General features: G+C 41.9%; 4 protein-coding genes across 17 annotated transcripts in view; 1 reads left to right on the top strand and 3 right to left on the bottom strand.

The window, feature by feature from the left end:
• Positions 1-37: 37 nt before the first annotated feature.
• Positions 38-5,889, bottom strand: Fig4 (polyphosphoinositide phosphatase FIG4). 4 transcript variants are annotated; one of them, XM_076441619.1, is made up of 14 exons: positions 5,670-5,889; positions 5,343-5,568; positions 4,810-4,974; positions 3,846-4,230; positions 3,077-3,320; positions 2,763-2,958; positions 2,278-2,476; positions 1,632-2,201; positions 1,347-1,459; positions 1,044-1,284; positions 765-980; positions 504-686; positions 277-445; positions 38-207 (listed from the first exon to the last, which is right to left on the bottom strand). In XM_076441619.1, the coding sequence occupies exons 1-14, from the start codon at positions 5,751-5,753 to the stop codon at positions 118-120; spliced, it is 3,081 nt and encodes a 1,026-aa protein (XP_076297734.1). In that variant the 5' UTR covers positions 5,754-5,889; the 3' UTR covers positions 38-117. The 4 variants fall into 4 exon arrangements, with proteins under 4 accessions (XP_076297734.1, XP_076297735.1, XP_076297736.1 ...); XM_076441620.1 differs by having other exon boundaries at positions 5,343-5,589; positions 5,670-5,826; XM_076441621.1 differs by lacking the exon at positions 4,810-4,974.
• A 112-nt stretch (positions 5,890-6,001) lies between these two features.
• LOC143217391 (uncharacterized) lies at positions 6,002-6,929 on the bottom strand. Its single transcript, XM_076441634.1, has 3 exons — positions 6,773-6,929; positions 6,308-6,448; positions 6,002-6,234 (listed from the first exon to the last, which is right to left on the bottom strand). The coding sequence occupies exons 1-3, from the start codon at positions 6,845-6,847 to the stop codon at positions 6,106-6,108; spliced, it is 345 nt and encodes a 114-aa protein (XP_076297749.1). The 5' UTR covers positions 6,848-6,929; the 3' UTR covers positions 6,002-6,105.
• A 119-nt stretch (positions 6,930-7,048) lies between these two features.
• LOC143217385 (uncharacterized) lies at positions 7,049-14,374 on the top strand. Of its 4 annotated transcripts, XM_076441608.1 has the most exons (6): positions 7,049-7,221; positions 7,320-7,404; positions 8,219-8,717; positions 8,808-9,094; positions 9,161-13,625; positions 13,765-14,374. In XM_076441608.1, the coding sequence occupies exons 4-6, from the start codon at positions 8,910-8,912 to the stop codon at positions 13,774-13,776; spliced, it is 4,662 nt and encodes a 1,553-aa protein (XP_076297723.1). In that variant the 5' UTR covers positions 7,049-7,221; positions 7,320-7,404; positions 8,219-8,717; positions 8,808-8,909; the 3' UTR covers positions 13,777-14,374. The 4 variants fall into 4 exon arrangements, with proteins under 4 accessions (XP_076297723.1, XP_076297719.1, XP_076297721.1 ...); XM_076441604.1 differs by having other exon boundaries at positions 8,219-9,094; XM_076441606.1 differs by having other exon boundaries at positions 7,320-7,428; positions 8,219-9,094.
• A 405-nt stretch (positions 14,375-14,779) lies between these two features.
• Gaba-b-r3 (gamma-aminobutyric acid type B receptor subunit 3) overlaps positions 14,780-26,351 on the bottom strand; it is a 69,721-nt gene continuing 58,149 nt past the window's right edge. For 6 of the 8 annotated variants that reach the window (XM_076441601.1, XM_076441602.1, XM_076441600.1 and 3 more), the window contains 6 exons: positions 26,169-26,272; positions 24,321-24,614; positions 22,011-22,255; positions 18,728-18,928; positions 17,728-17,955; positions 14,780-17,280 (listed from right to left, as the gene is read on the bottom strand). In XM_076441601.1, coding sequence (XP_076297716.1) covers positions 16,664-17,280; positions 17,728-17,955; positions 18,728-18,928; positions 22,011-22,255; positions 24,321-24,614; positions 26,169-26,272 — 1,689 coding nt within the window. In that variant the 3' untranslated portion in view covers positions 14,780-16,663. Of the gene's footprint in view, positions 17,281-17,727; positions 17,956-18,727; positions 18,929-20,873; positions 20,887-22,010; positions 22,256-24,320; positions 24,615-26,168; positions 26,273-26,351 lie in introns of those variants that run through there. The other 2 variants (XM_076441599.1, XM_076441603.1) reach the window with 2 other exon arrangements.

Raw genomic sequence — 26,351 nt, 5'->3', positions numbered from 1 at the left:
TGGCTAGTACAAGACACATTAGAAAGAACATGCGTGCTTATGAGATCGATTTTTTATTTTCTTTGGAAAATAAATTATTTACATAGCTTCTTCGTTTTATGGTACATTTTCACGATATCAATTCGTGCATATCGACGGCTTGCTCAGCTGTTTCGCGTAACTTTCGTATAAACTCGTATCGTTGAGACTTGGTATCGATCCACCAGCCTGTGTAACATATATGCAAGTTGTAGATCAGGATATAATCGTAAATTATTTTGATATTTGAATACTCACGTTGGCTCTCTTAACATATTGCTCGTATATATTTATACTTAATTCGTTCACTGTAGGAAGCGCGACTACAGGCGTCGTAGTTTCCAAAAACGATGCCTGTTGCATCAATTTCGATCGCAGCTTAGTATTGTCCAAAGAACACGTCGCATTTCGCCCAATTAGTACGAATCTACAAGAAAATCGTAAATCCTACAAATGGATAAAACTTCCAAGTAATAGTCACTTACTTTTTATACAACACTACATCGCTTCTCTTAGGGTAGTCCGGCTGAGTACCGTATACTTCTTTCATGGATGGGAACAATGACTCGAACGATATCAACTCCGAATTTTCTTTCGAAGATATCAGTTGAGAATCATTGGTGTGCTGATAGCTATCGTCGTCATCAGAACTAGAGCCCTCGGTAGAGCTACAAATTTAATATAGGATTAATTATTATTTTTCCACTACATCTAAAAATAATAAATTGCACTAGAAGAACCAATACCTTGCACTAGAAGTTGTGCTACTAGTGCTACTCTGTCCAGTCATAGACGGATTCTTCATGTTCAGATTTTTATTACCGGTTTCTTCTCTTCTTCTGCCAGGTCGTACTCGAACAGTGAACGGGCTAAAGTTCGTCGTAAAATGCGGCATAAACTCCCTAACGGAATGACTGATTTTATACGCGAATACCTCGGAGAAGACAGACAGCTCGTAAGGCCTGGAACAAATTCTTTTATGTATCCGACATGATCGTTTTAACGCGACGAAATATTCACAATACCTGTGGTAGTCGTAGTAAACGTCAATCATCTCCTCCACTGAATTCTGTACTTGTATTATTTCTGTACAGGCTTTTGTTACTTCGTTCAACGCGTACGGAAGACATTTTAACACGTTCGTGTCCCACCATTGCGTCAACAGTTTTGTCCTGCGAGTATATTGACAAGCCGGTTTATGATGAAGATAGTAATCGGTAAGAAGCTCCCAAATCGGCGGTTTCCCTTCCTCAGGTATGAACAAACCTATCCCAATTATTTATACGTTCATTAATCAAACATTTCCCTTTCGTGTAATTTTCATTTACCTAGGAACAAGTTAATAGTATGTTGCTTTTCTTGATCGCTGAATGTGTTACTATAATATCTGCTTAAGGTCTGCATTATGTCGTTGCCCTGGCTGGTCCAGGGAGCAGTCTTCCTAAATAACAGCAAAAGTGACTGTTTTACATTACTTTATAAAAATGACGAGAACGTGTCTATCCGAATTCCCAGCCATTTTTTAAATATTCTTATCTGTATGTTACATTACTTTATAAAAATTACGAGAATGTGTCTATCCAAATTTTTAGCCATATTTAAATATTCTTTACCTGTACGTTTTTATCCTGTGCACCAACTGAGAACCGCCATATTGCAATGCTAAGGTATCTCCATGATCCTCGTATAGTTCTTCCAGCATTCTAACGCAATCGGAGTCGAACTCCAATTTCGGAGACTCTAAAACGCCCAGAGCACATAACTGAAACCCTAAGGCGCATTTTCCTATAGCGAATTGTGCGGTATTCGTCCGATCCAAACAGTCCACGCAGTTTGTCCTGATTATGCCAGTTTGTTGTGTGCCTTTTAGCCCAAAACATTGTCTCACTTTCTTCTCTAATTGACCGAACTCCGTACTGCGTTCCATTGTCGATTTGTGATCGACATTACCATTCGTGGACGAGTTACTGATACTGTCAGCTGCCGAGTCTATAGAACTTCGAATGTTATAGGAACTGAGCGACGAAAACGTGCTCGAATTTATTTTATTCACTTTCTTATTAGATTGCGGAGAGAACAGATTCTCTTGACTATAGTATGGCTTCTGCGACTGGAAAATACCAGTTTTCAGAACTGCATTGTATGCTATGTTCGCCAGACGAGCCATTACGTTGACTTTTTTCCTGAAAAAGATAGATTTTGTTTGAAATACAATTGTTTCCTGTTTGATTGTTTTGTACGATGCGATTATAGCTGTACCTTTTATTCATTCGAGCCATGTCGAAGCTTATATACTGAATATGGTGTTCCGGAGGTAAAAATTGGTTCAGGTACTTCACAGCCATACATAGCTCTTCGCTTAGTGTACTCTCGTGCTTCTTCTTCTCGCGTTTTTTAACGAGATTGAGAATTATGATCGGGGAGCCGTATCTTTTCAAAAGTTGATTGAAATGTGCGCCTGTGTTCAATTAAATATTACCTACGGGCTCCGAGATGATTTAACCCTTTGCACTCTTAATAAAATTGCCATACCATTATTCAAAACAGTTTCAATAATTATTCAATTCGTCTGTATTCTATAAATTGTAAAAAGGTCGACTGTTGTGTGTGTGTGTGTGTGTGTGTGTGTGTATGAGAGAAATGATATGGGTGGAAAGAAATGTCTTGATTTTCGAATAAAAATTGCTTCGAGTCCAAAAGGTTAATGATCTTCTATTTGTTTAGGATTATTTTAATAATTTCACCTGCAGTTTCCACATAAGGGTCGGCCAGATCACAGGTGATGGTAGGCTTAGGGACAATTTTGCTAACATCCTGGCTCCAATGACCAGGAACAGATCCCCTCATCTGAACGAATGAGCTGAACCGTCCCTTGCTCAAAGAACTCACTCCGGAGTCATGAACAATCTGTTCTGTTTCCACCTCATTGGCGACGTCTCCCTTAATTCAAACAACTTCATTCAGACAATCAGACTTGAACGATTACCGCTGTCGACCCCGCAATGAATAAATCGCCGGTTATAATCAACCCAGATCTAACGAATGCAATTGCACTTACGTCGAAGTTCGCACCGCGTTTTAAAAATCTGGTGCCAGCGTATTTGTTGCTCCTCCTCGCAATCACAATCACGTACATCGATCTGCCAAAGATACTAACGTTCGATTGTCCGATAAAACCGTGTATTATGTACAAAATCCAATCGCGATGCAAATCTTTCTCCACCGGCTTCAGAAGGTGAGAGTTCCACACGAATCGCCGGTGAGGATTATTTCGGATGCCATAATCGACGTACTTCTCGGTGCTGTTGAAAATATTAATTAGTTGTCTTTCGAGTCAATACTTAAATTTCATTTGTAATTTCTAGACTGCGGATCTTCATGCAAAATAAACAATGTTTGCATTGACTGCAGGACTGATGTCCTTAAATCTTCTTAATTCGTCCACTGCTTTAAATTGTACGTGTCCATTTTCGTCATAAATGCATAAAATCCGCAGTCTAGTAATTTCGCTAGCACTTCAATTACTAAGTTTGATCGTTTCTCGAGAACGAAAATTATTAACCCTGTGCACTCGAGTGGTGAACATTTTTTGTATTATTAAATTGTATCCAATAAATTACTGAACGTATTTAATATTTTAATAAACCGCTAAAAGTATTGTACGATATTATATCAGTTTTATATCGATAAAATTAAGTAAATCATGTTAAATAGAAATATTTCTGGTCGGAAGAAAAATTCAGTTTTCGAATTAGAATAGCTCCGAGTGCAAACGGCTAACATTCTTTTAGATGTATCATAGTTATTGAAAGCCTATGATTACCCACCTACTGTGCTGATAATTTTTTCGAACCGCCCACATATTGAAAAAGTCTCCAGCATCCTCGACCTCGTCATTTATCGTCTGACTCGTACCGTCGTCAGGATCATTTGGCATGTTCGATTTAATATGCTTCGGAGTACTCATATTGTACTGCAAAGTGTGCGTTAAATCGTAGGAATAACTGAAATAAAAATTGCTCCGGAGATCAATACTTTGGAACATTTTTACGTATCTCTGCTCGTCAGGGTGGAAAATGCGCACGGTATCGTTCGGAATATAGATCATTGATGTATCCTCTATTTTATAGATCGTGTGGTGTCCAATCACGGCGACTTTGCGTCGTTTGGTCACCAGGATTATATAGTACCCTTCCAAAAATCGTACAAAACCTATTGCAAAATGATTAGCGATTTAAAATTATTCTAACGAATACAGGAACGAATACAGATATATGTTCTCAAAGATAATATCTAATACACAGTTCGTATAACATGCTTAAGGCCATATTTGCAAATAAAATTACGTGCAAATATCATGCTAAAATATACAAGGTGGTGCGGAAATAAATCGAAGATGGTTCTACATGGAGAAATAGGGGAAAACATTTTATACAAAATTGTTTGCTCGATTTTTGCACGCGGAATAACTTCGATTCCGCTTCCACCCTGTATACGACTTGCATTTGGAATATTTGTGTTCTTAATATCAAAGTAAAACGTATGTAATTTATATTTTAATTGAATATTTCATCGGATGACCATTAGCATATTAAAACCATGCTTCGATTACGCTATTTTCTCTGTACACCAATTTCGTAGAGGGTAAAGAAACAGGTGTACTTGTAACGGAATACTTTTGCGAATGAAAAGTACGCGTACCCTTCGAAAGAATTAAACCATGTGATGACTTATTGGAAGTACTCCGTATAAAATGTTAGTTGTTTGAATATTAAGCTCTATAGCCCTTACCAAGAAGGCCGAAAGCTGGCACTAGTCGAGGAAAACTGTCTCTCTGCCACATTGTTTTCCAGGTAAATTTAGTTTGAGTCGGTTTGTGCAGCGGCTTTTGAGATTCTTGGTGCTCAGACTCTTCTGACACACCGTTATCAGGTGTGGTTTCTTTGTAATTGCTGCCTTTGTTAGCAAGCAAATATAAATAAGCAATGCAAGATTTTGTTTTTGTTTAATGTGGATTTTACCAATACCTTCATTTCAATGTTATTAATATATATGTATGGGATGATTTGTATCTAATGCTGGGGTACATTTATTTCTCTTCTTTACATGCAGCAAAACAGTGTGAACAACATGCAAAACTGTGAATCTCGAACTTTGGGGGGCAAATAATGCTAATAAATTAATGAAACGTTTATATATCGAATCGTGTACTCTTCGCAACTGATAATTCAAATGTGGGAACAGCATATATAATAAAGGCACAAACATGCTCCGAGTGATCGTAATGAATGGAGAATCGCAATGGCCAGACTCAAGACGCTTACCGACGATACCAAAAGCTGAAACAACTCTTGCGACACCGCCAACGTTGTTTCTTTGTCCAGCACGCGTACGGTTTCCCATGTCTATCATTTTCACAAGATCGCTTATTTCGTCCTGAGTATACTCTCTCTTATCATCTACAACTACCAGCTCTTTCGGTTCCATACGATCTATCTTTAACACTCTGAATCGTGTTAGCGTGTTGTTCGATCCCATCAGATAAAATCTCTGCAAAGTAAATCACATTCTCTTATTAAAAACATTGAATGCCAGTAGTTTGTACCTCATTCGATCTCCTGGTGCTAATTGTTCGTGCATAGTAATCTTACAGATTTGGTCTCGTAAAGTGCAATTTTCTGTATCGAAGAGATAATGGGATGAAACGCGATAACAGGTGCCGAATTGTCGTCCATTTTAAATGATTTATGTCTAACATTCAACAATTCTTGGTCCTTTCAATGATATCACACATGACAATTCGGTTTGACAAGTGCAGTATGTTCATGTTGCACTTTCCTATCCCTTCTATCTGACTGACAAAAGCACTGCGGCCACCTGGTGGTAATATACAACAACTTAATCGATATCTAATGAAAATGAAAGGTTTTGGACAAGTACATACAGAGACCTGGAGAACAATTGAAGGTAGAATAAGACACAGTAGTTTTAACAGTTTTATTTAGAATGGGCGTTCATTTATATTACAATATCTTTTCTATAGGAATCGGTCTAGATGCATCTATGTCACAGTTTTATTTCAGACCTTTACTTTTTCATATTTAATAAACCATACATATTCAGCGTGAAACCTACTGTAAGCCCCACAATAGTGATGGCATACAGGACCCTGTCTTTTTTACCTCCCAAAGTGTAAACGGGTTTCTCCAAATCGGCCTGCGAAAGAAATGTATTTAGTTATCGAATCTTTCATTGACAGTTTGTTAATTATATAAATATGTATTTGTACCTGATACTTCCTGAAGAGCTCTGCCAGTTTCGGACTCAGCGTAGAAAGTCCGGCTCTGAGAGGTGACTGTACCTTCACCGGTTTAGTTCTCACCGAGTCATACATTATGTCTACCTCTGTGCTTTGCAATGGACGAGGACTCTGCAATAGAAATACACAGCTTTTAATCATGCTCTAATCAGAAACAGTACTTCTATAAGTTCCTCATACATCATATATTACATAAACATCCATTTAGAATGAACTTCTTTGAAATTATGATTTAATAGACATACTTAATGATCGAGTTTGTGTTATCTTATTGCAGATTACGTTGTAAAATGTGGACAAGAAATCGGATTAGATATTGTTATAAAAATCCAGTGTACCAGAACTGAGTATACATTGTTATTTTATACGGGCACTTGCAAGGTCACATGGATTGTTGTAACATTGTATAATGAATTTGTTGGAACTATTACTTACTACTGGATAAAGAGGTTGAGTATTTGCGGATTGTTTTAAACGACCAGTAACTTGATTAAATTCATGAAACGGCATCTTGCCAAATTGCGCAACCTACCTTTCCTCCTCACAGCAGTCTGCTTCGATAGTGATTTTCTCCCCCACCACGCATCGATGGATTTTTTCAAACATATTTTAGTGTTTGTAACATGTGTATATTGGCAATACCAAGCCTGGTGATTTTCACAAATATTCCCTAGCACGAGAATGCTCGGCCAGAGATTCTCAACCTCGCGGATAATCATTTCCAATAGGTCTATATCGGTCTATAATAATTAATTTCTGCCACAGACTTATTTATCTGTGTTTGAAGTTACATAATTTAATGCATGTACGTATGTGTACACTTGTTATATCTTACATGATCATTCTGTAACAATAAAATATGGTATACCATACTCGTCGTTTATGTATGTATTTATATCTACATATATGTGCATTAGTCTGTTTGTCTTTTACTATTGTTGCATGTCGCTTTATCATGTATATCAAATTTTTCATTTTATAGCTTGTGCCCTCTATGAAAAATAAGCTAAGGGCTGAAAGTATCAAGTAAATGCCTACCAAGGTGCATCCTGGAGGAAATACTGATTGTAAGAATGCTGCTGATTTATACAGTAATTATAGTTTTATCATGAACACTTATTTAATTAGTTCTGTCAAACAGTACAGAGAGCAATGGATCCATAATCCATATACAGAAGTGTATATATATATCAAAGGCTTTTGCAAGTCTGTGTTATTTATTTTGCACATTCTGTTCAACGGTTGCAACAAGTAAAATCAGTTTTGTACACTGAGAATTATATATTATTGCATTCCTTCGCTGTGAGAAATTATTGATTCGTTGTTTGGTTGAATGATAATCCTCAACTTTTGCTGTTTGCTGTTATAGGAAAGCTCTGATTCTATTTTACACGACACTGCATTCTTTATACGTTTCTTTATACATTGAAGTACTACAAAAGCTTTGTAATAAGCATGATGAATAGACTGCCGATTTTATGCATTTATAACAAAAATAAATAGGTCAAATACAAAACTGGAAAGAGATTAAAAGAGTCTAAGGATGCTACTAATACTATTCTTGACTTTCTAAGATGATTGAAGGACAAAATACATTTTTATTAACCTTTGGTTGCTTGCAATTGAATCGGACAATTTTTATTTTGCATAAAGATCGGATTACGAATATCTATCATCTATCCAAGCAACCATACATTTAATAGTTATTATAGCAATTATATATATAAAGTTATCCTTGTACTGTAAGATTTGAATATAAGACTAGAAACATTCCCAGTTAATAAAGTAGAATCCAATGTCACAATATGTAACAGAATAATATATGTACTTTTACATTCTCAAGTATAATTTATACATATGCATCAATATGCATGCTTCCAGGTTTCTGCATCAAGGAAGATGGCTATTCCATAGTGATCTGTGAGACCAGCAGTTTAGGAAGATATTCGTCGATATCGTTCGCAGTTGTTGGAAATAATCGTAACAGCGTAAAGCGACGAGCTTGAATTTGTAAAATAAGGAACGATCTCGTGTAAATTATTGTGAACATTCCGTTATTAATTCTGGTGCGCAATAGTTTTTGGATTTCTTAAGTTGGATTACTTCCGGCGTTCACCGCGATGGCAGCTCTGTATGTTCCTGTTTTACCGACAAGTTGGAAACGGCAAAACATATCATGGCTGAATATGGTGGTTTTCTGATATATAACAATGTGTTGACTTTAATTAATGTACTGAATGTTTGTAAAGAGCCACAGACCAGAAATAATTGATTGTGAGGCTCCCTTGGACAAGTGTGGTTAATGTTTGACAGTGTGGTCTGATTTTGAGCGGTGCACCAAGCTGATTGTGTGCTATGAAAAACTACATGATAAAAGCTTGTGGGTGAACATGATATATCACTAGATACAATAGCGTATCCACCACTGCCTTTGAACAGATTCTAAATGGTTCTGCAATAACGTAAATAGTTGTACACCGGAGCATTGGATCAACCACGAGTTTCAAAACATCGAGGAAACTCTGATGGGTCGTATCTGTGGGGTACAGTGACATGTAATAAACAGAATCTCATGCCAAGGCTACGAAGGGATAGAGGACCGAAAACTAGGTGGGGTGTTCAGTATTATGCAGCACTGAGAAATGCTGTGTTCATGATACGAACACCCCCGTACGTGCCGCCAGAACCACCCCCATCTTTAAAGAAACATGATACAGAGTTAGGCACTCTGTACGCGTGTCCTCAGTGCAAAGATCGGTAAGCGGTCTAAACAGTTCCGATACACCGTATTTACCCTTTCTAAAAATATCATTTTTATTCCAGCTTCCATTTTCGAAGTAGTTTGGAGGACCACCGTGCGCGAAGAAGCTGGATACTAGGATACTGGTGTCAACACTGCTTCGCGACGGTCTGCACGCACAATTCCAGAGAGGGTTCCCCATGCTCGGCGTGCTGTAAATTGGAACGTGAGAAGCGCACGTATTTGAGAAACAAGGGCCTGCACAAAACCCAGAGATTTGGATCGGTGCAACTGTTCTTCAACCAGTGTCAATTCCTGGCACACGTGAAGGCGCACTCAGTCTCAAATGTGAACATGGGCGATCTGATGTTGATGCCCATTCCGACAAATTTGAGTCAGAACTGGGACCCTGAAATTAATACAACATGCAAGGCTATTATGGAGCACACGTTCATCATGAAGGTCCATATAATGGACTGGCTGAAGGATGAGAACGTGGATGGCAATTGGTGGCAGACAACGAGCAAAAAGTCGAGAAGCGAGCACGATCTGGTTTCATCGATCCTCAGAGATTACAAAGGCCGGCAATACTTCAAGCCGTTAGAGATACCAATGGAGGAACAGGTTCACATTCTGAATAACAAGTCCGTGCCCAACTTCAACAGCAAATGCGTCGAGATCGTCGATGTGCCGGAGAACGCTGAGAAATCAATGAACCCTGCAGAGACTGCGACAATTGTTTCTGACGACAACGAGATCGAGAACGAAGACACTCCTTGTACAATGAACGACATCGCCTTCGTGGACTGCGGTCCCACATCGAACCACTTCGAGCCTGAAAGCTCGACAAACGTCTCGAGAAGACAGGTGACGGTTCCCACGAAGCCGAACAGAAATTACTCGATCGTCCCTCACATGACGAACTTGGTAATCAATAAGTCTAAAAGAGCGGGCGCGACGCAGTGGAACACGATTTCGTCCGACATGGTGATGTCTTATGGGAACACCATGATTACGCCTAGGTTCAACACGAAGGACTCCCCGAAGAGTCCTGCGAATAAGAAGTCGACTAAGACTGTGGCGGACAGGTCGAGGACAGTCTCGACGCCAATTAAACTAATCACTGAAAGCAATACTGTAGGAAAAGGGGGTAAAACTACCACCGAGAAAAATGTATTAATAGTTGAACCATTATCCAAGGTTCTGCCCGACGCTTGTACGTCGAAGGCCGACAAGGCTAAGTTGGACAAGTTCAAGAAGAACGCGTCCGTGGTCACGGTGAACTCCGGCCAGAAGTACGTGACGTTCCACAACACTTTACACATCGACATCAACACGATCATTAACCAGCTACCGGCCCACGTAGTTGGAAACAAGAAGATCTACCTTCTGGGGCAAGATTCTAAGCCGATCCTCGTGAACAATAAAGACGAGACGTCCTCGAAGAAGATGATTCAGCTGGTTCCCGACGGGAGCCGCGGTAACGGTATGAAAAGCAAAGCGTTGACCTTAAAATCATCCGATAAAGACTCAACAAAGTCCACGAAAGCGGAGTCGGTCGTGAAGCAGGCGCAGTTGACGAAGAACAAGATCATCTGTCACAACGGCACGAAGTACATCCTCAAGCAGGCGCAGGGCACCGCGAAGTCCTTGAAGAGCAAGTCTAACGCGATCAAACTGTCCAAGGAGCTGCACGAGGCGTCTCAGTCGAAGTCCACGTGCAGCATTCCATCGTTGATTCCTTTAAAATCAACTGAATCGGAGAGCCTGTCAACCTCGGACAGAGTAAACGCTCTTCACGGCGACGTGTCCCCTCTGACACCCTCTCCCTCGCCCTCGGAGCTGTCCAGCAGCTCCAGTTGCGACACACAATCGAAGCAAACCTCTTTATCCGGCAAGGGTGCGCAGAAAACAGAGGCTGCTAATAGCAGCAAGGTAAATTGCAAATTCGACCAGAGCACGAAGGTGCTCAACTGCGGCAACTCCGGCGATTCTCTGTCGTTCCACAAGGGGGAAGACGAGAATCTGTACCTGGACATGAAGACGCACACTCAGAAACCGATCTACACTATCGTGGATTCCGCGACGATGATCACGAAGTCGAAGCACTCGATGCTGAACGAGTTCTTCCACCTGAGCTACGCGGAGCTGAAGAAGCGGTACAATCATTTGCAGCAGCTGAACCATGAGATCCGAGCGGTGATGGACTTTGTGCCGGAAGGTGTCGTCAAGGAGAGCCTGAAGAGGGTGAATATATTGCAGCTGGTGCTGAAGCAGTGCATAGACAAGTGCAATAATAAGATCGACGACGAAGACGTCAAGGATCTTCCGTTGGAAAATTGGGAGGAGGAGTATAATCGTTCTGGCGTGAAGACGTTGTGCAAAGCTTGCGAGAAGCCGCGCAAGCCGGAGTCTTATATACCAGGGTTCTCGACGGCCACGAAGAACGACATCTACTGTTCCTGCTACAGGCACGTCTGCCACAAGTGCGACACTTATCAGGGCAACTCGACGAGGTTCGTGGCGCACCAAACGTTCCACGACAAGGAGAAGCCGTACCTGTGTCCGGACTGCTACCGGAAATTCATGGTGTTCTCCTCGTTGGAAGCGCACACGTGGACCAGCTGCTTCCACCCGCTGAAGAAACGCGTGCTGGGCTGCAAGATCTGCGAGATCGACGGCTTCAGGGACATGGAGACCGTGGCTAGACACTTCGCCGTGATGCACAGCCAGAATAAAATCGCCTGCGAGAAATGTTACATCGTTCTACCCACGTACGCCGATTACCAGAAGCATTGCAAGGACAAACACCCCGATGCCAACCCTCCAGGTCAGCCTGTGAGGCTGGTTCTTTGCAAATTAGGTCGCTGCATCGTGCGCAGCGAGGAGTACATGCTGCACATGGAGAAGCACCTGGTGGTGCAGAGATTGATCTGGTTCACTTGCCCCTTCTGCTCGTTCCTCCACGTCGAGGCGAAGAGGATCATGTCGCATTTGCAGAACGAGCATCTGTCGCAGCTCCCCCAGATCATCAGTACCCAGGTGCTGTTCAGCATCTTGCCACCCGAGCTGTCGGCTGACGATACGAACAAGCCGACGCCGGGTAAGATCGAGAAACTGGAACACGGCACGGTGATGCCGAAGATCGTCAACACCAGGACAATCACTTCCGAGGTTTTCGAGCGAGGCACGGAAGAACCGGTCGAGTATCTGGCTGTTAAAGACTCTGGACAGCATCCTAGAGCACTTAGGACCACCACGAAGCTCGCAGACTCGGACAAGAACATGCCTAAGATCCTAGAAGTTCGATCAATCGCTGATCGTTCAGGATCCGAGTCACCGGTGTATGGATTTGCAGCGGAGCCTGAGATGAAGAAGGAGAAGACTATCAAGATCAAGAATGAGGAGCAGGTGAAGGTGGAGCCTGGTTCCAGAGCGCAGAAGAGGAAGTCTGAAGTGGGTTGCAGTAAACGGATCGATTATACGAGCCGTGAAAGGGATGCAGAGTCGATGATAAAGGCAGAGGTGAAGGAGGAACATGAAGAGACAGAAGCTGATATGGAGGACAATCCGGTATCTTCGTCGAAGCCTCCTCCGCTAGCCAGGATCTCCCGGCGTGCTCTAGGACAAGATGGAGTCTCTAGATCAGCGCAGACGTCGAAGACAGACAAGGTGACGACGCTCGCTCGCAGCCAGAGACTCGCTTTGAACGGTCCGACGAAGACAACGGAAACGGCCCTAAACTTCTCGTGTCCATTATGCAACGAGATGATAAATACTTCGTGGTCCGTGGTGAGCAGCCACTTCGAGAAGCATTCCCAGAGCTGCAAGCTGACTATGGTGAGCCCCTCGCTGGTGCGAATGTCTTCAGATTTTATAAACGGCGGGTACAAGGATTTGCTGGGGAACCGGAAGCGGAAGGCGGAAAATGCGGCGACGAATGCGAAGAGGAGGCGACGCTGGACTCCGAAGAAGTATTCCGAAGGACGAAGCGCCAATTTCGCTGGGACCGGGTTGTGCGTGACCCAGGAAACCGCGGAGGACAGCGAGGGCAACTTCAGATGCAAGAAGTGCGACCAAAGGTGCACGGACATGGCGCACCTGAGGGAGCATATTGCCACAGCCCACAGGATCAGAGGAAGGTATCTGATCTGCTTAGAATGCGGAGATAACTTTGTGGTTGCACCGAGTCTGCAGATGCACCTGAAAGCTTTCCATGGGATTGAAGATCCCATAGCCTACATGGCGAAGAATACGTCTTATGCACCGGACAGTATCGACGATCTCGATGTCGAGGGAAAAGCTATCGAAGCTAATCAGTGTCACGTCTGCATGGCCGTATTCGAGAACAAGGCTGCTGTGGACAAGCACCTCAGAGTTCACGGCATGGCGTTTCTCAATCGCAAGAGGATAGAGGCCCAGAACGCCATGAAGAGACCCGAGAAAAAGGACGAGACTGACGAGGAGAAGCATCAGGCGGCTGCCACGCAGAACAAGACGCCTGCTAGGAAGGGTAAACCGGCCGAAATGATACTAGATAAAATTACTGTGAGTGTCTAGGCTTTTACGCATTTCTTACGAAAATTAGCAGGTCCAATTTGAAACAATAGAGACATTAGACGACCTTCTCAAGCTACCAGGAAGTTTGTTCAACCATTCCGTTACTGATATTGATTCTTTGTTTTAGGCGACCATATAGCTAATGGAGGCACAACTTTCTCAGAGCAGATGTGGCTGAAGCATAGCGAATACTTAACAATTTCCAGCCTCGAACTCGCGAATCTGTGATTTATCGTTTCACTTAAGTATTCAAGAAACTCGTCACAAATCCTAGATCAGATTAGAAAAGGACTACTATTTAGTTGTTTTACAGTGTACCGGGGTGAGAAACTTTAGCCCCCGGTGAATCGAAACGAACTTTGATAATTTTCTTTCCCATTCTCTTGCTCTCTCCCGTGTTAAAGGTCGTACTGTCCTGTTTAAAAGTGTACGCGAAAACGTATAATGCTTCTTTGTAAATACGTGGCGTAAAACCGTAGGGAAATCCGTATTCCAATTGTAATTGTTATCTCGCATAAAACGCAGCCAGTTGACCCTTCCAACTAAATCACGAAACGTTGTGGGTTTAATTAACATCCATCGCATTACTTAGTAATCCACGTGGTTCCACGACCGTAGGCGCAGGATATTTGTAAATAATTCTGTTTTAAAAAAAGATATCACACTTTTTGTACTCTACTAATTCGTATGCATCGTTGTACCTAAAGATAAACGAAAATAAAAAATATTCTAATTTATTTTCCGTCGTCGAAACCGTCCAACGTTAAACTAGGAGGTTTCCCTGAACTATGAAATTGTTTATAGGCATTTGCATTCTTCCTTTTGGTCTAGAATAAACATTGAAAGAAAATGGAGCCGTTGCAGGATGACAGAACATTTTTTAACACAATAGAGAACACTTGTGTCTCATTATACGTTTCGATTTCATGGCGTAGAGCTGAACATTACTCGATCATTGCTTTAAAAAATGTTATCTACATCTACAGGATTTTGTTGACTTTTTGTACGATGTGCGTTAATGTTAAATCCTTCCACTTTATAGCAGTTAAGACTAGATTTACGTTCTCGTTATTATTTTTATAAAAGCAATGTAAAACAGTCACTGTTGGTCCAGGTAAGGAAAAAGTCAACCCTCGTTGATAACAGCCACATAGAATATATATATATTTATCTTTATTACACGATCTGTAATTGCACCGACGAACATTATTGCTTAGTGATTAGCGACTCAATGATTGACACATCGATATTAGTCGAGGTACGAAACGGGGGTGGAGTCGGAGTGCTGTTCGCGCTCCATTCGCTCTCATTTATCTACATATTTATAGGTGTATACATACGCTCGCGCGTCTCGGCATCAAAATATCATAGTATACATCTGAGACGTCGGTATTCCCAAAAGAAAAATCCAACGTTCCTTTTTTTCTTTCGTTCCGCCGCGTCGCGAAGAATTAATATATACTTTCTGTTTCCTATATATTTTGTTATTTCTTTCTTTTTTTTTTACATTACATTACATCGAGTGCAGGTACTGAAGGAAGGGTTTAGGGCGCTGAACACTTTGATGTTGGACCTGTAAGAGTACTGTCAGCTCGTTTCATCCACGGTTCATGGCTCCACGGTTCTGTACAAGTACACGGAACGATACTGCGGACAATATACATATATTAGAATGAAAGCGTTAACGGAGTTAACAGTGTTTACGAACTTTCATCGTTTATTAAAAATAATTTCGCGCAACGAACTGAAGAATTTGTTGCTTTGGTCCCTCCACGATCCACGTTTTATCATAGTCTCTCGGTCCGCTGTGCATACTTTTACGGGTCCTGGATTGCATGTCTTTTGGCACAACTGCTACGGAACACACACGATTAAAATTTAAAACATTGATCACAGTTTTCCTCTCCGTAGCGTCGCGTTCGAGAGACATTCGGGAGTAGCGGAGGATATGCGATAGGCGCGCCGATTGGCCGGCGATCGACGCGTCATGGGTAGGGTGGCGGTAGAGACGCGACGGTACGGAGGGAATGTCTGTTTTCACGCGGTCTCGCACACTTGAGCCTCGTTTGAGCTTGTTCTGTACATGATTACGATGTACAGAAGATTGTCGCGTGCGCGAAGGATCGCGCGATCCCTTTGGAACGAAAGGAGAAAGAGTCTCGGCCGGTTAGGGGAGTAAGCGCAATTTCTCTGTGCCCTCTTTTACGTATTATTCGTTCTTCGGCGTTGCACTGCGTTCTGGAAACTAGACGCTGGCTGGACAATCCAGTATTTTTGTTTTTCTTCAATTTTACTCGAGCTCTTTATGTGCTCGACTTTCTAAATGTTTTCTGAAGAGATCTTGAAGAAGTATTATATATTTTCCAGTACTGGGTTGGTGTAATAAATTCCACAATATTATTCTTTAATATTTTCGTTCTTAGACCCCAAATAATTTTACACGTTTTCTGAAGAGATCTTGAAGAAGTATTATATATTTTATTCTTTAATATTTTCGTTCTTAGACCCCAAATAATTTTACACGTTCTCTGAAGAGATCTCGAAGAGGTATTACAAATTAGCATACCGTAATTTAATACAGTTCCTCCAGTGCTGGATTGGCGTAATGAATTCCCGGGGGGATGGAAGACGTATAAAATGAAAAAAATGTGTATGAAATGGAAATATTCTGGGTCAGAAGATGTATCTGAATTCTGGAGTTGAAACAGCGTCGAGTGCGAAGGGTGAGAAGTGACTTGACCTAAAATCTGCGGCGTATACTGGTGGCGAGCATTGACCAAATTTTTCGTTTACATCATCAGTAGGTGTACTTGGAAGTTCTCTGTTTTTAATGATATGAGAAAATATGGAAAGAAAATGTTTCTCCTCTCAAGGACATACTATATATGTCAAGGTCGTCTTCAAGATATTAGAAAATGTGAATTTTCTTCATTTCTTCAATGAAAATCAAGTTTTCGCCCAGCCAGAATGTTTTCAGAGCACAGTGCGTCAGGAAAAATCCATCAGTCCTTCATCCCTTAAGATTTCTAGTTCACTTCCTTGTCAACGTCCCTAGTTTCCATCTCATCCACGTTCGTCACGTGAACAATAGGACTGTTAGGTCTGCTGTGTAGCCAAGGATCATCCCTCGCAAAGTTTGTACTAGTGTCCAGCTCGATGTTCGACTCAACGTTGACTTCCTCCGAGATCCTAGCGTTCACGGGCGACGAGGAGGCAGAGGAAGCTAGCCTGGCGGGTTTGGTCTCCGATTCAGCGGGGCTGGCGATTCCAGGGACGTCGTTCGCCCTGGGGAGCTTACCGGGATCGTTACCGAGTCTGTCATCAGGACTCTTCGCTTTTGACTCCACAGGGAATGGCAAGGCTAACGAATCCGGTGGTTTTTTCGTCCCAATTCCCAGCTCGCTTAGTGGAATCTCCACCTCTCTCGTAGCCCACACGTCGCAGTTCGGACTGCAGGACGAACCGCGAGGGGTTTGCAGAGGTTTCGTTTTCCTTGCATCCTCCATCGAGTGCCAGCGCTGCGATTTCGAGATCGATGAACCGGATGCGATCGCGTTCAGGCTGTTCGCTGGGACTATCCGGTGGGGGAAGCGCGGGGATCCTCGGATCTTCTCGCGAGAGGACGATTGGCTCGTGCTGGCTTCTGAGATGGCATTAGATTTTTAATTAATTCATCGAGAAGTCGTTGGGCGGATTAGGAGAATGTAGGGGTACACTGTAACCTTGGGTAACCAGAAACTTTTTATGTAATCCTGTAGATTCTATCAAGAAAATGCCAGAAATACAAGTTTCAATCCAAGGAGATCAGTGCCTCAAAAGTTATGATTGTTTAAAGTTGGTTAAACTGAATAGCTTGGTTAAACTAAATCGCTCAACTGTAAACACTCATAACTTTTCAGCCACTGATCTCCTAGGATTGAGACTCGGATTTTTGGCACCTTCTCGCTCAAATCTACTGGATTTCGTAGGGAAAAAGCAAAAATATTTTTGGTTACCCAAGTTACAGTGCAGCTGGTGTAAGTAATGGTGCTGGTTGATTAAGGATTGTGCTTTGAGTGGGGCTCATCAGTGAAATGGAGAAGAGACTTACTAGGTGGTAGACTGAAATTGACCCTGGGCTCGCTGCTCTCTTTGCGCCGCAGCCCCAAGCTTAGTCTGCGATCTTCTTCGCTAGTAATACTAATGATTGGTCCAGAGCCGCAACGTGGATGAGGTGGCCGTGTGCCTTGGGCATTCACCTGACAGGTGGACGCGGCTTTCGTGCCGGGCACCAAGCCAGCGATGTATCCCATGTGCACTCGCAGTGCTGACGCTACCCCTGCGGGATTACGATACAGTTATTCCATAGTAATCCATCCCCAAAATCCGAGCGGATATATATCCCGGGGCCACGGTATTTCGAATCTAGCCTGTCACTTTACTAATTATTTATCGGGTCATTCCACGAGAAATCGATCAGATTTTGACGGTGATGTGTCCGGGGTGTCTCGTTTAAAATGAAATACATTGTACCACGGGCCAAATTGGAATCAGAGCTCGAGTCATCAGTTTCCGATTTGTTTGTCAAACGTCGGGAGCAACATATATACATTCAGGGATTTTTTTTAGTTCACTCTGGAAGGTTTTAGTATTTTTATTCGTAGAAAATCACGTTTTACAGTGAAAATTGTGGGGAACGCGTCTTCGGATATTTTTTAAACTTGTTTATAACGTTGTAATAATATTAAAAAATATACCGTCGTATTCAGGAGAGTTTGCAGAATTATTCTACGCAAGAATCATTCGCACAACTTCGATAATGAATGCAGGAGAAACTGCTAAATACTTATGAGAATGTGTCAACTTTCATGCACGATGTCAAGATCTGGTCTACTTAAAAATTATTTAAACACGTTCAAACGCTGATAACACTATTAAAAAATATACTGGCGTATTCGGGAGAGTCTACGGGATCGTTCTACGTAAGAATCGTTTGCGTAATGTTAGTAATTGAAGCAGGAAAAATTCTAAAAATTTGAGAGAACGTAATTCTGGAAAATTGAATTGACCGAGAACAAAAGGGTACTAAGAGGAACGTAATTGGTTCTCACCTGTGAACGATGCGGTGGAGGTCTTCCTGCTGGATGGCCGACTGCCGAACAGACTGAACAGCCTCTGGAAAACGCCTAAACGATTCGGCCCTTCGGTCTCCCTTCGCCGATTGAGCTTATAGATGTCCGCGAGACTTCTCCTGGGACCATCCGGCTCCAAATCCGGCTGGCTGCTAAACGCTACGGTACCTCGTCGCATTCCTACGTCAGTCGAAGAACAAGTGGCTGGTCGAGTCTCGTGTTCCATAGGCTTGTTAGTTACTTTCGTTGCTAGCACAGTGTTACTGCAGACGCATCGATACATAAGGCGAATCGAAGCGTAACGCAGAAGCGAAAGCAGCCGCCTCTACTGGTAATTGCGGAACAGGAAGGAGAAGAACTGCGTATCTCTCTTTCTCGTGGGAGAGTGTTCGCTTTCGCGTGTCTTTCGAAACCTTTCCTAATATGCATCGCGGGCTCGATGGCCGGATAAAAAAAAAGTATTAACAAACTTGCATTCACAAATTCAAACCATCGAACCTGACCGTATAAGTTCGTTTCTCTGCATTCTGAAACGCGTGCAAAGCTGGGTGCACCCTGTCGTCCGCAAGCGTCCGGACACTTCTGACTTGTGCCACCAAAATTTTGTAGAACCTTCAATCAACAATGTAGATTTTATATTATAATTTTACTGCACATTTTTTACTGTTTTCAAGTTGTCTAAAATTTTCTAGATCGCTCAATAACAATGTGGATTTCATATTATAATTTTAGTGCACATTTCTTATTGTCTTCAAGTTGTCTAAAATTTTCTAGAACGTTCAATAACAATGTATATTTTATATTATAATTTTAGTGCACATTTTTTACTGTCTTCAAGTTGTCTAAAATTTTGTAGAACCTTCAATCAACAATCTAAAAATCCATAATTAGACTGCAGATTTTAATGCAAAATAAAAATAGTCTGAGCCACAGGAGACTTCCGACTCCTCAGTGACTCCTCGATGAAGGATATTAAGACAAGAGATCAATTATGCAGCCCCCGCAGAAGTGTTCGACTACTTACGACCGACAGTTTCTATGCATGGTGCAGAACTGGCCTAAACCTCGTCCGAACTCGACCGGTCTCGGTGCCCTAGAGAATGGTGCAGCGTACTGTCCCGAGTGGCGATTACTATGTCAGAAATGCATGGACTGTGTTCGCAAGCAGGTTCCCTCGCGGGTTAATAATACGTATCCGACGTCGGGACGGCAATCACAGTGATTTCGCGCGAATACAATTTTCGTCTACGATCTTGGACAGCAGTCGATTAATTTTCTCCCGTGTACTATACACGGCTAAACTAATGCATACGTTCTACTTGGTACGGGAAATCTTCCTCTATTTTTCCATGCAATTTTCCAGAAGAATTGGACTAATTATGGTTTTGTGAAAATTATGGCTTGAAGCAGAGTCCAGTTAGGAGAGGGCCGAGTTAGGAACGGTGTCATTCACAAAACACTCCATCGGCCTATTCTAGTACTCCCTATCGCGGAAACTGGTTTCTTCGTCGAGTTTATGGGAAACAAATGGCCAAATGTACAAATGTCCGACTGACTTGTCTAGCTTCGTCTTCTAAGACGCTATCCCCCATTCTTCCACCATGTCACAATGTCACGTGACTAATCCTGATAGAAGACACTCAAGTGTGTAGATCCGACCTGGGCACCTTTTTCCCCATTGTCGCTTCACTCCCACTACCATGTATTGGTTCACCCTCATCTTTCATAGGAGTTTGGTGGGAGGAGTCTGGAGGAGGGAGGAGCCACGAGTAGAGAGAGGGAGTTTAGTGGGAAGGACCTAGGCGCAGGGAGGAGCCAGGAGTAAAGAGAGGGAGTTTAGTGGGAAGGACCTAGAAATAGGGAGGAGCCACGAGTAGAGAGAGGGAGTTTAGTGGGCAGGACCTAGAAATAGGGAGGAGCCACGAGTAGAGAGAGGGAGTTTAGTGGGCAGGACCAAAGAGTAGGGAGGAGCCAGGAGTAGGAAGGAGTCAGGAGGGGAACAAGTTGCTCGGGCCTGTGGGCAACTGGCCATTTGTTTGCTACCAAAGTGAATAGAAGAGACAAGCATAGAAACGTTCGAACCGTTTGTAAGCTATTATGCGTGCAATAAACGGAATTCTGTCACCTTTCCTGAACACCTGAATGACCGAAGAATGACGAAGCGAGAAGAATATTAATTATGTATCGTTCCATCCTTCTCCCCTTGATATATAGAGGTTCATTCATCGTGCAAATTTACATCGAGGAATCTCGTTTCAGCGGTTCGCGCGGGCGCCTCTACCAAAAAGCTTTCTCTCGTGTACACGCTATAGTTCTTCGCCTCCTTGTCGGACGATTCCACGCAACTTTCTACAACCCCGTCCATAAATCATCCAACACACAGGGAAACAGTAATTAGTCTCGATCCTTCGGTAATAGCTTCGTTGATAATATTATATTTTTAAATTCAACTCTGTTACGATTGGAAACATCTTTTCTCGAAGTTGATCTTAAATTTAAGATCACCGGTGCATTTTTTTTAAATAGAATGACCTTTATTTTAAAGAGACTGTATTTTTAACAGTGTTCGCATCGAAGCTGAAAGAGAAATTCAACGATTTAGTCGATAATTTCTTTACTGCCAATTTTCCTGCGAAAATTACTTTGTTACGTTATTATTACAGCGTAAATGCATTTTTTAATCGAGTTCGTTCTCTGTGCAGACATTGATGCACGGGGGTAGTATGGACAAGATAATGGAAACACACACACATCATAAATGAATTGGTCATTGTGTTTGTGACGTTATTAACTATGAAATTCTACAGTATTTGTGACACAGACTTTGATCCTGTCACCAGGGTATTCTTTTTAAAAATACATCTACAATGTTCTTTTTTGTTCTTCCAACTAATAGGACTTTATGAAATCCTATTAAAAATATATATTACATTCTGGAAGATTAAAAGATCCAAAATGACTAAATATCCACACAAACATTTTTTGCAATTTTTTGTCATAAATACTTCGTCCACCAAGTTTCCACTATTTTCTCCAACTTTCGAGGCTGCCCGGGTTCCTCTGCGAGGTGAATCGTCCGCACACGGTCCCATCACCGTCACCATCGATTATGATACACGAGAGATCATGAGAGCGTCAAAATGAATGGACGATGAGTGGCGAAGGCAAGAGTCTGCGTCCTATCGCGTGGCAATCAGCGCGGAATACATTTGCACAACGAATCTTGAGGAGTAATTAGAAAAGAGCGAGTAGGATCACTCACCGGATGGGTTTGCGGATGGCCAGCTAGCTCTGGGGATGACCGGTGGTAGGACACTGAGCAACAACAAAGGTAAACCGCCGCTGATACTCGGGTTCCGTTGCGGAATCGACGTGCTCGACGAAGCGTGCGACGGCTCGACTGGCTCCTGTGCCAATTGTTTCTCCAATCTGGCCAGTTCCAGCTCCAGCTGCGCCATTTCGCGACGGTACACGCGGTTCTGCACCTCCACGCGGTACTGCAGCTCGCTGTCACGTGAAATCCCATTTCGGTCAATCGTTTCGTCGACACCGGGCGCTTTGACTGCTCGGAAAGTATGCCTATAGCTCGATGCTCAAAATGTTGGAAGGTTTTTAAGCGAGAGGGGACCAGGAACTGGAGGGACGATGGCTTATAGAGTAGCATAAGGTATCATAGAGTATCATAGTTTACCATACAAGTACCATAGAAGTACCATAGGAGTATAATAGAGTACCATAAAGTACCGTAGAAGTATAATAGAGTACCTTAAAGTACCATAGAAGTATAATAGAGTACCTTAAAATACCATAGAAGTATAATAGAGTACCTTAAAGTACCATGGAAATATAATAGTGTATCTTAAAGTACCATAGGAGTAGAATAGAGTACCATAAAGTACCATAGATGTAACACAGAGTATCATAAAGTACCATGAGCACGAGTAACTACCACAGAAGCACCTCAGTATGAAAAATAAAGCAGTAAGGACAATAATTTTTCATCTAACTCCTATATGTTACAATATCGAGTTAGAATATTTTTATTCTGTACAAAGAGCAGTCTTACAAACAATACAATTTTTATTCAGCTATTGTTGCAATCGAGCTAGACTATTTTTTTTCTGTCTACATAGGAAGTGATCTAACGAGAAATAAATTTGTATTAGTCTCCCATTAACTGCAATTCAGTTAGAATATTTCTACTCCGCATAGCGAGCGTCTGACCATGGTCATCCTTATCTCCTTACGGTTTCGCAAGACCCAACCTCGGCGCACGCTCATTAAAATAATTGCTAGAACGTAGGTTATAAATAGCGGATGATGTAACGCAACAAACTATTTAACAAAATAAAATGGTATATGTTGACGTCGAAAGAGCTCCGGAGGGTTGCACTGAACGCACGCTTGTAAAAATAAATACTGAAACGTAAAAGTAAGAAATGCGGCAAGGCGTGAATATAACAAATGAAGATATTTTGACGAAAATGTGTATATCGAAGTTGAAAGGCCCGGAGGATTGTGCCTAATAAATAAACTGTTCCCGAGCGGAGCGGACGTTTCGCAGGAAATTCAGTGAAAGTAGGGGAGAGACAAGCTGAATAAAATATGATAAACGATATCTGTGACCCGGTTTAAGGCGAATCGATTCTTTGTACCGTAGGAGTAACGCACCAAGGGTTTCGGGAACCGGGATCCGATATAAGGTACATCGTCCGAGGTCGATCCGTTCGATTAGCTCGAAAACGACAGACCTTTATCGCCACTGTGTTCGACACACTATCGTCACCTTTCTTTGCACCTGCATGCTCGCCCCAGTTTCATTCTCTCTTGCCACCCTCCCAGATATGTAAAACAATTTTCTTAGCATTCCTCTTTTTCATTGCTAGAATATCCACATGCAAAATAAAACGTACTAATTAAATAAAAATTGCGCAAACCAATTACACGAAGCAGAAATTAAATAAAAATATTGTCAGTCAATTATCAAGTACAGAGATAAAATGAAAAATTGAGCAAATGCAGTTTTTAGAAATGGACGTTAAATAATAACTGTGCAGATCAATCCCCAGAAAGGGAAATCAAATAAAAATTGTGTAAATCAATTGTCAGGAACGGAGATACAATCAAAATTGAGCAAATGAATTTTTTAGAAATGGAAATCGAATAGTAATTGTGCAAATCAATTCCCAGGAAGGGAAATCGAATGAAAATTGTGTCAACCAGTTTTCAGCATTTTTATAATTGTAAATCAAATAAAAATTGTGTGAATCAATTTTCAGGATTTTCAGAATCGTAAATCAAATAATAATTATCCAAATCAATTCTCAGAAAGGGAAATTAAATAAAAACGCATTTCCTCAATAATTCTAAATTAAAACAAATATTAAATTGTTCTGGCCTCACAATTTTGTATGTGACCAATGAACTTTCAGCATAAATGAGTAAAGATCGGAAGTAAGATTACAACGGTGGTTGCTTCGATGGCTAAATTCATTCAGAACAGTGTCACATTCGTTTACTGTTAGAAATCAAAGAATCCAGTATACTAGAGTGTGATCGAAGCCTAACTTACTTCTTGTCGTCAGTGACGAATCTCCTGGTGTTGCACTCGATCTTTAACCCGAGGCTTTGGACCACAGGATCGGCTCTCTCACCTGCCAGGATGTTGGCCAATTGTGGTAGAAACAGCAGCGCTAATGTAGCAGTGGTGGACGCGAGAATCAGAGCGGTGATAGTGACGAATGCCAAGGTCGCTCTGTCCGACATCAGGTTGGCTAGAACCACTACGATGCCTGATGTGATCACGACGAAGTAGACGCTCATGCCGATGTACTGCGAGTCGTTCAGAGCTGGTATCTTCACGTGCCTGAAACGATTCAATTAGCGGCCGATTCCTTGGCAGTTCGAACGAAATTATCGAGGGATCGATCTGGCCCGTTGTTGTGTCCTTAAACTTTATCTTTCTCTAACGCGAACCCTCTCTCGCCCTCTCTCTCTCTGATGAGAGCCTAATGCCGATACTCGAATGACAGTTCTTCGACAAAAAGAGGAAACGCCTTTGCTAATGAACGCCCTAATGGCATCCCTCATTAAACTCCAATTCCGCTTCGACCCCGCCTCTCCAATTCGAACTTCCACGTACGCGAACACTCGCAACGGATTGCTGCTTCGCAATGCGAATTGCCAATCGGCGTGGACCATAGTCATTTCTCACTATGTACTATGTATCCTAATCTTTGTTGTCGATAAAAATTGATTTTATAGAGATTGAAGAACATTAACCGTACCACAACGAAATTATAAAGATGTGCTTCCATTCGGAATTATTCAATAAATTTTTTTATTCAAGCACGTATTATTATAAAAATTGTGATAAATATATATTAGTCCAGTCTTGTAATTTTTATAAAACAATGTGTATATCCGACACAGATTTTGTACCTGGTACGGTTAATAACTTTGAGCGCGGAGAGGTGTAACGGTTAAATTTAATAGCTTATATCTCCTAAACGCATAGGCTTTTTTAAAAAATTATTTTAAGCATTGTCATCCAATTCTGCGAGTTATGTTTAAAATTTCAAGTCTCTAGCTCATCGGGAAGTTAGTTTGAAATCAATTGCAAAATTTGTACCGAACAGGCAGACAAGAAAGCGAGCTAATAAAAATGTGGACTTTCGAGAATTACTGTAACTTAGTGCAAAAAAATCCTGCGAGATCCTGCCCGTGCTCGTTTTGAAGGGCGAAGTCTCAGCTTTCGAGCCCTCTCGAAGTTAATTATTTTATTGTATCGAAACAATTTTTTATTTGAGGTCGAACAGAGCGAGGATGTGATTTATTCTCCCTTGGAAATTTCTGCAAATTGGAACGATCGTGCATAGTGTAAAGAATTGTTTCCCGAATCAATTTTCAATGCAAATTTGTAGACGGAAGTTTCCCCTTTGCAATGGCGTCTCGAAAATTGGTCTGTGATTTTTTGCCAATTAAAACCTCTTCCGACTCGAAGTTGAATAAAACCGTGGGAAAAAATCGCAGATCAATTTTCGAGACGTCATTGCGAAGGGTAAACTTCCCTCTGCAAATCCAGGTTGACCCAAATTTGAAGAAAAAATTTTTGTACCCCCCAGAGTCGTCTAAGTTCGTCGAAGAATCGTAGAAAATTTGGGGAAAGTAGAATTTCTATAATAAAAAAGAGATTCTGGGAAAAGTGAAGGGGTTGAAGGGGATGAGGGGGTTCAAGGGGATGAAAGTAGAGGGCTCAACCTTTAAAATGAGCGCAGGAACAATATTCTAATATTTTTTCCCCCGAAGTGGCGGGAGTTCAACGATAAATTTGAATTTGCTCTAGATTGGCAATTTGCAAGAGGGCGTGTTAAAAAAGTAAAAAAAAGAATCGCGTAAAAAGAGGCAGGTGTATTTTTACCTTGTCTCCCAAGCCATGTAGACACCGACAATGAGCAGCAGACCTTTGTAAACGTAGAGAGCGCCCAGCCAGCTGTTCGTGTGCTGCGAATGGCACACTTCCACCTGGACCGACAATTAAACACCATTAATTGGCTGCGTTCGTTGCAGTTTCTGTTTCGGATTGTGTTCGCAACCAGGATTG

Source organism: Lasioglossum baleicum, chromosome 16 (genome assembly GCF_051020765.1).
Source record: "Lasioglossum baleicum chromosome 16, iyLasBale1, whole genome shotgun sequence".
Classification (NCBI taxonomy): Eukaryota; Metazoa; Arthropoda; class Insecta; order Hymenoptera; family Halictidae; genus Lasioglossum; species Lasioglossum baleicum.
This window is presented reverse-complemented; position numbering and strand designations above follow the sequence as displayed.

Bases quoted from the DNA above. Each gene is read 5' to 3' on its own strand.
- Fig4 (XM_076441619.1), bottom strand. From the start codon at position 5,753: ATGGACGACAATTCGGCACCTGTTATCGCGTTTCATCCCATTATCTCT. The intron at 2,477-2,762 runs GTGAAATTATTA...AATTGAACACAG, and splicing joins CCCTTATGTGGAAACTGCAG to GCGCACATTTCAATCAACTT. The intron at 446-503 runs GTAAGTGACTAT...ATTTTCTTGTAG, and splicing joins GATGTAGTGTTGTATAAAAA to ATTCGTACTAATTGGGCGAA.
- LOC143217391 (XM_076441634.1), bottom strand. From the start codon at position 6,847: ATGCCGTTTCATGAATTTAATCAAGTTACTGGTCGTTTAAAACAATCC. The intron at 6,449-6,772 runs GTAAGTAATAGT...TTTCTATTGCAG, and splicing joins CTCAACCTCTTTATCCAGTA to AGTCCTCGTCCATTGCAAAG. The intron at 6,235-6,307 runs GTACAAATACAT...TTTCTTTCGCAG, and splicing joins AGCTCTTCAGGAAGTATCAG to GCCGATTTGGAGAAACCCGT.
- LOC143217385 (XM_076441608.1), top strand. From the start codon at position 8,910: ATGCCAAGGCTACGAAGGGATAGAGGACCGAAAACTAGGTGGGGTGTT. The intron at 9,095-9,160 runs GTAAGCGGTCTA...TTTTTATTCCAG, and splicing joins TGTCCTCAGTGCAAAGATCG to CTTCCATTTTCGAAGTAGTT.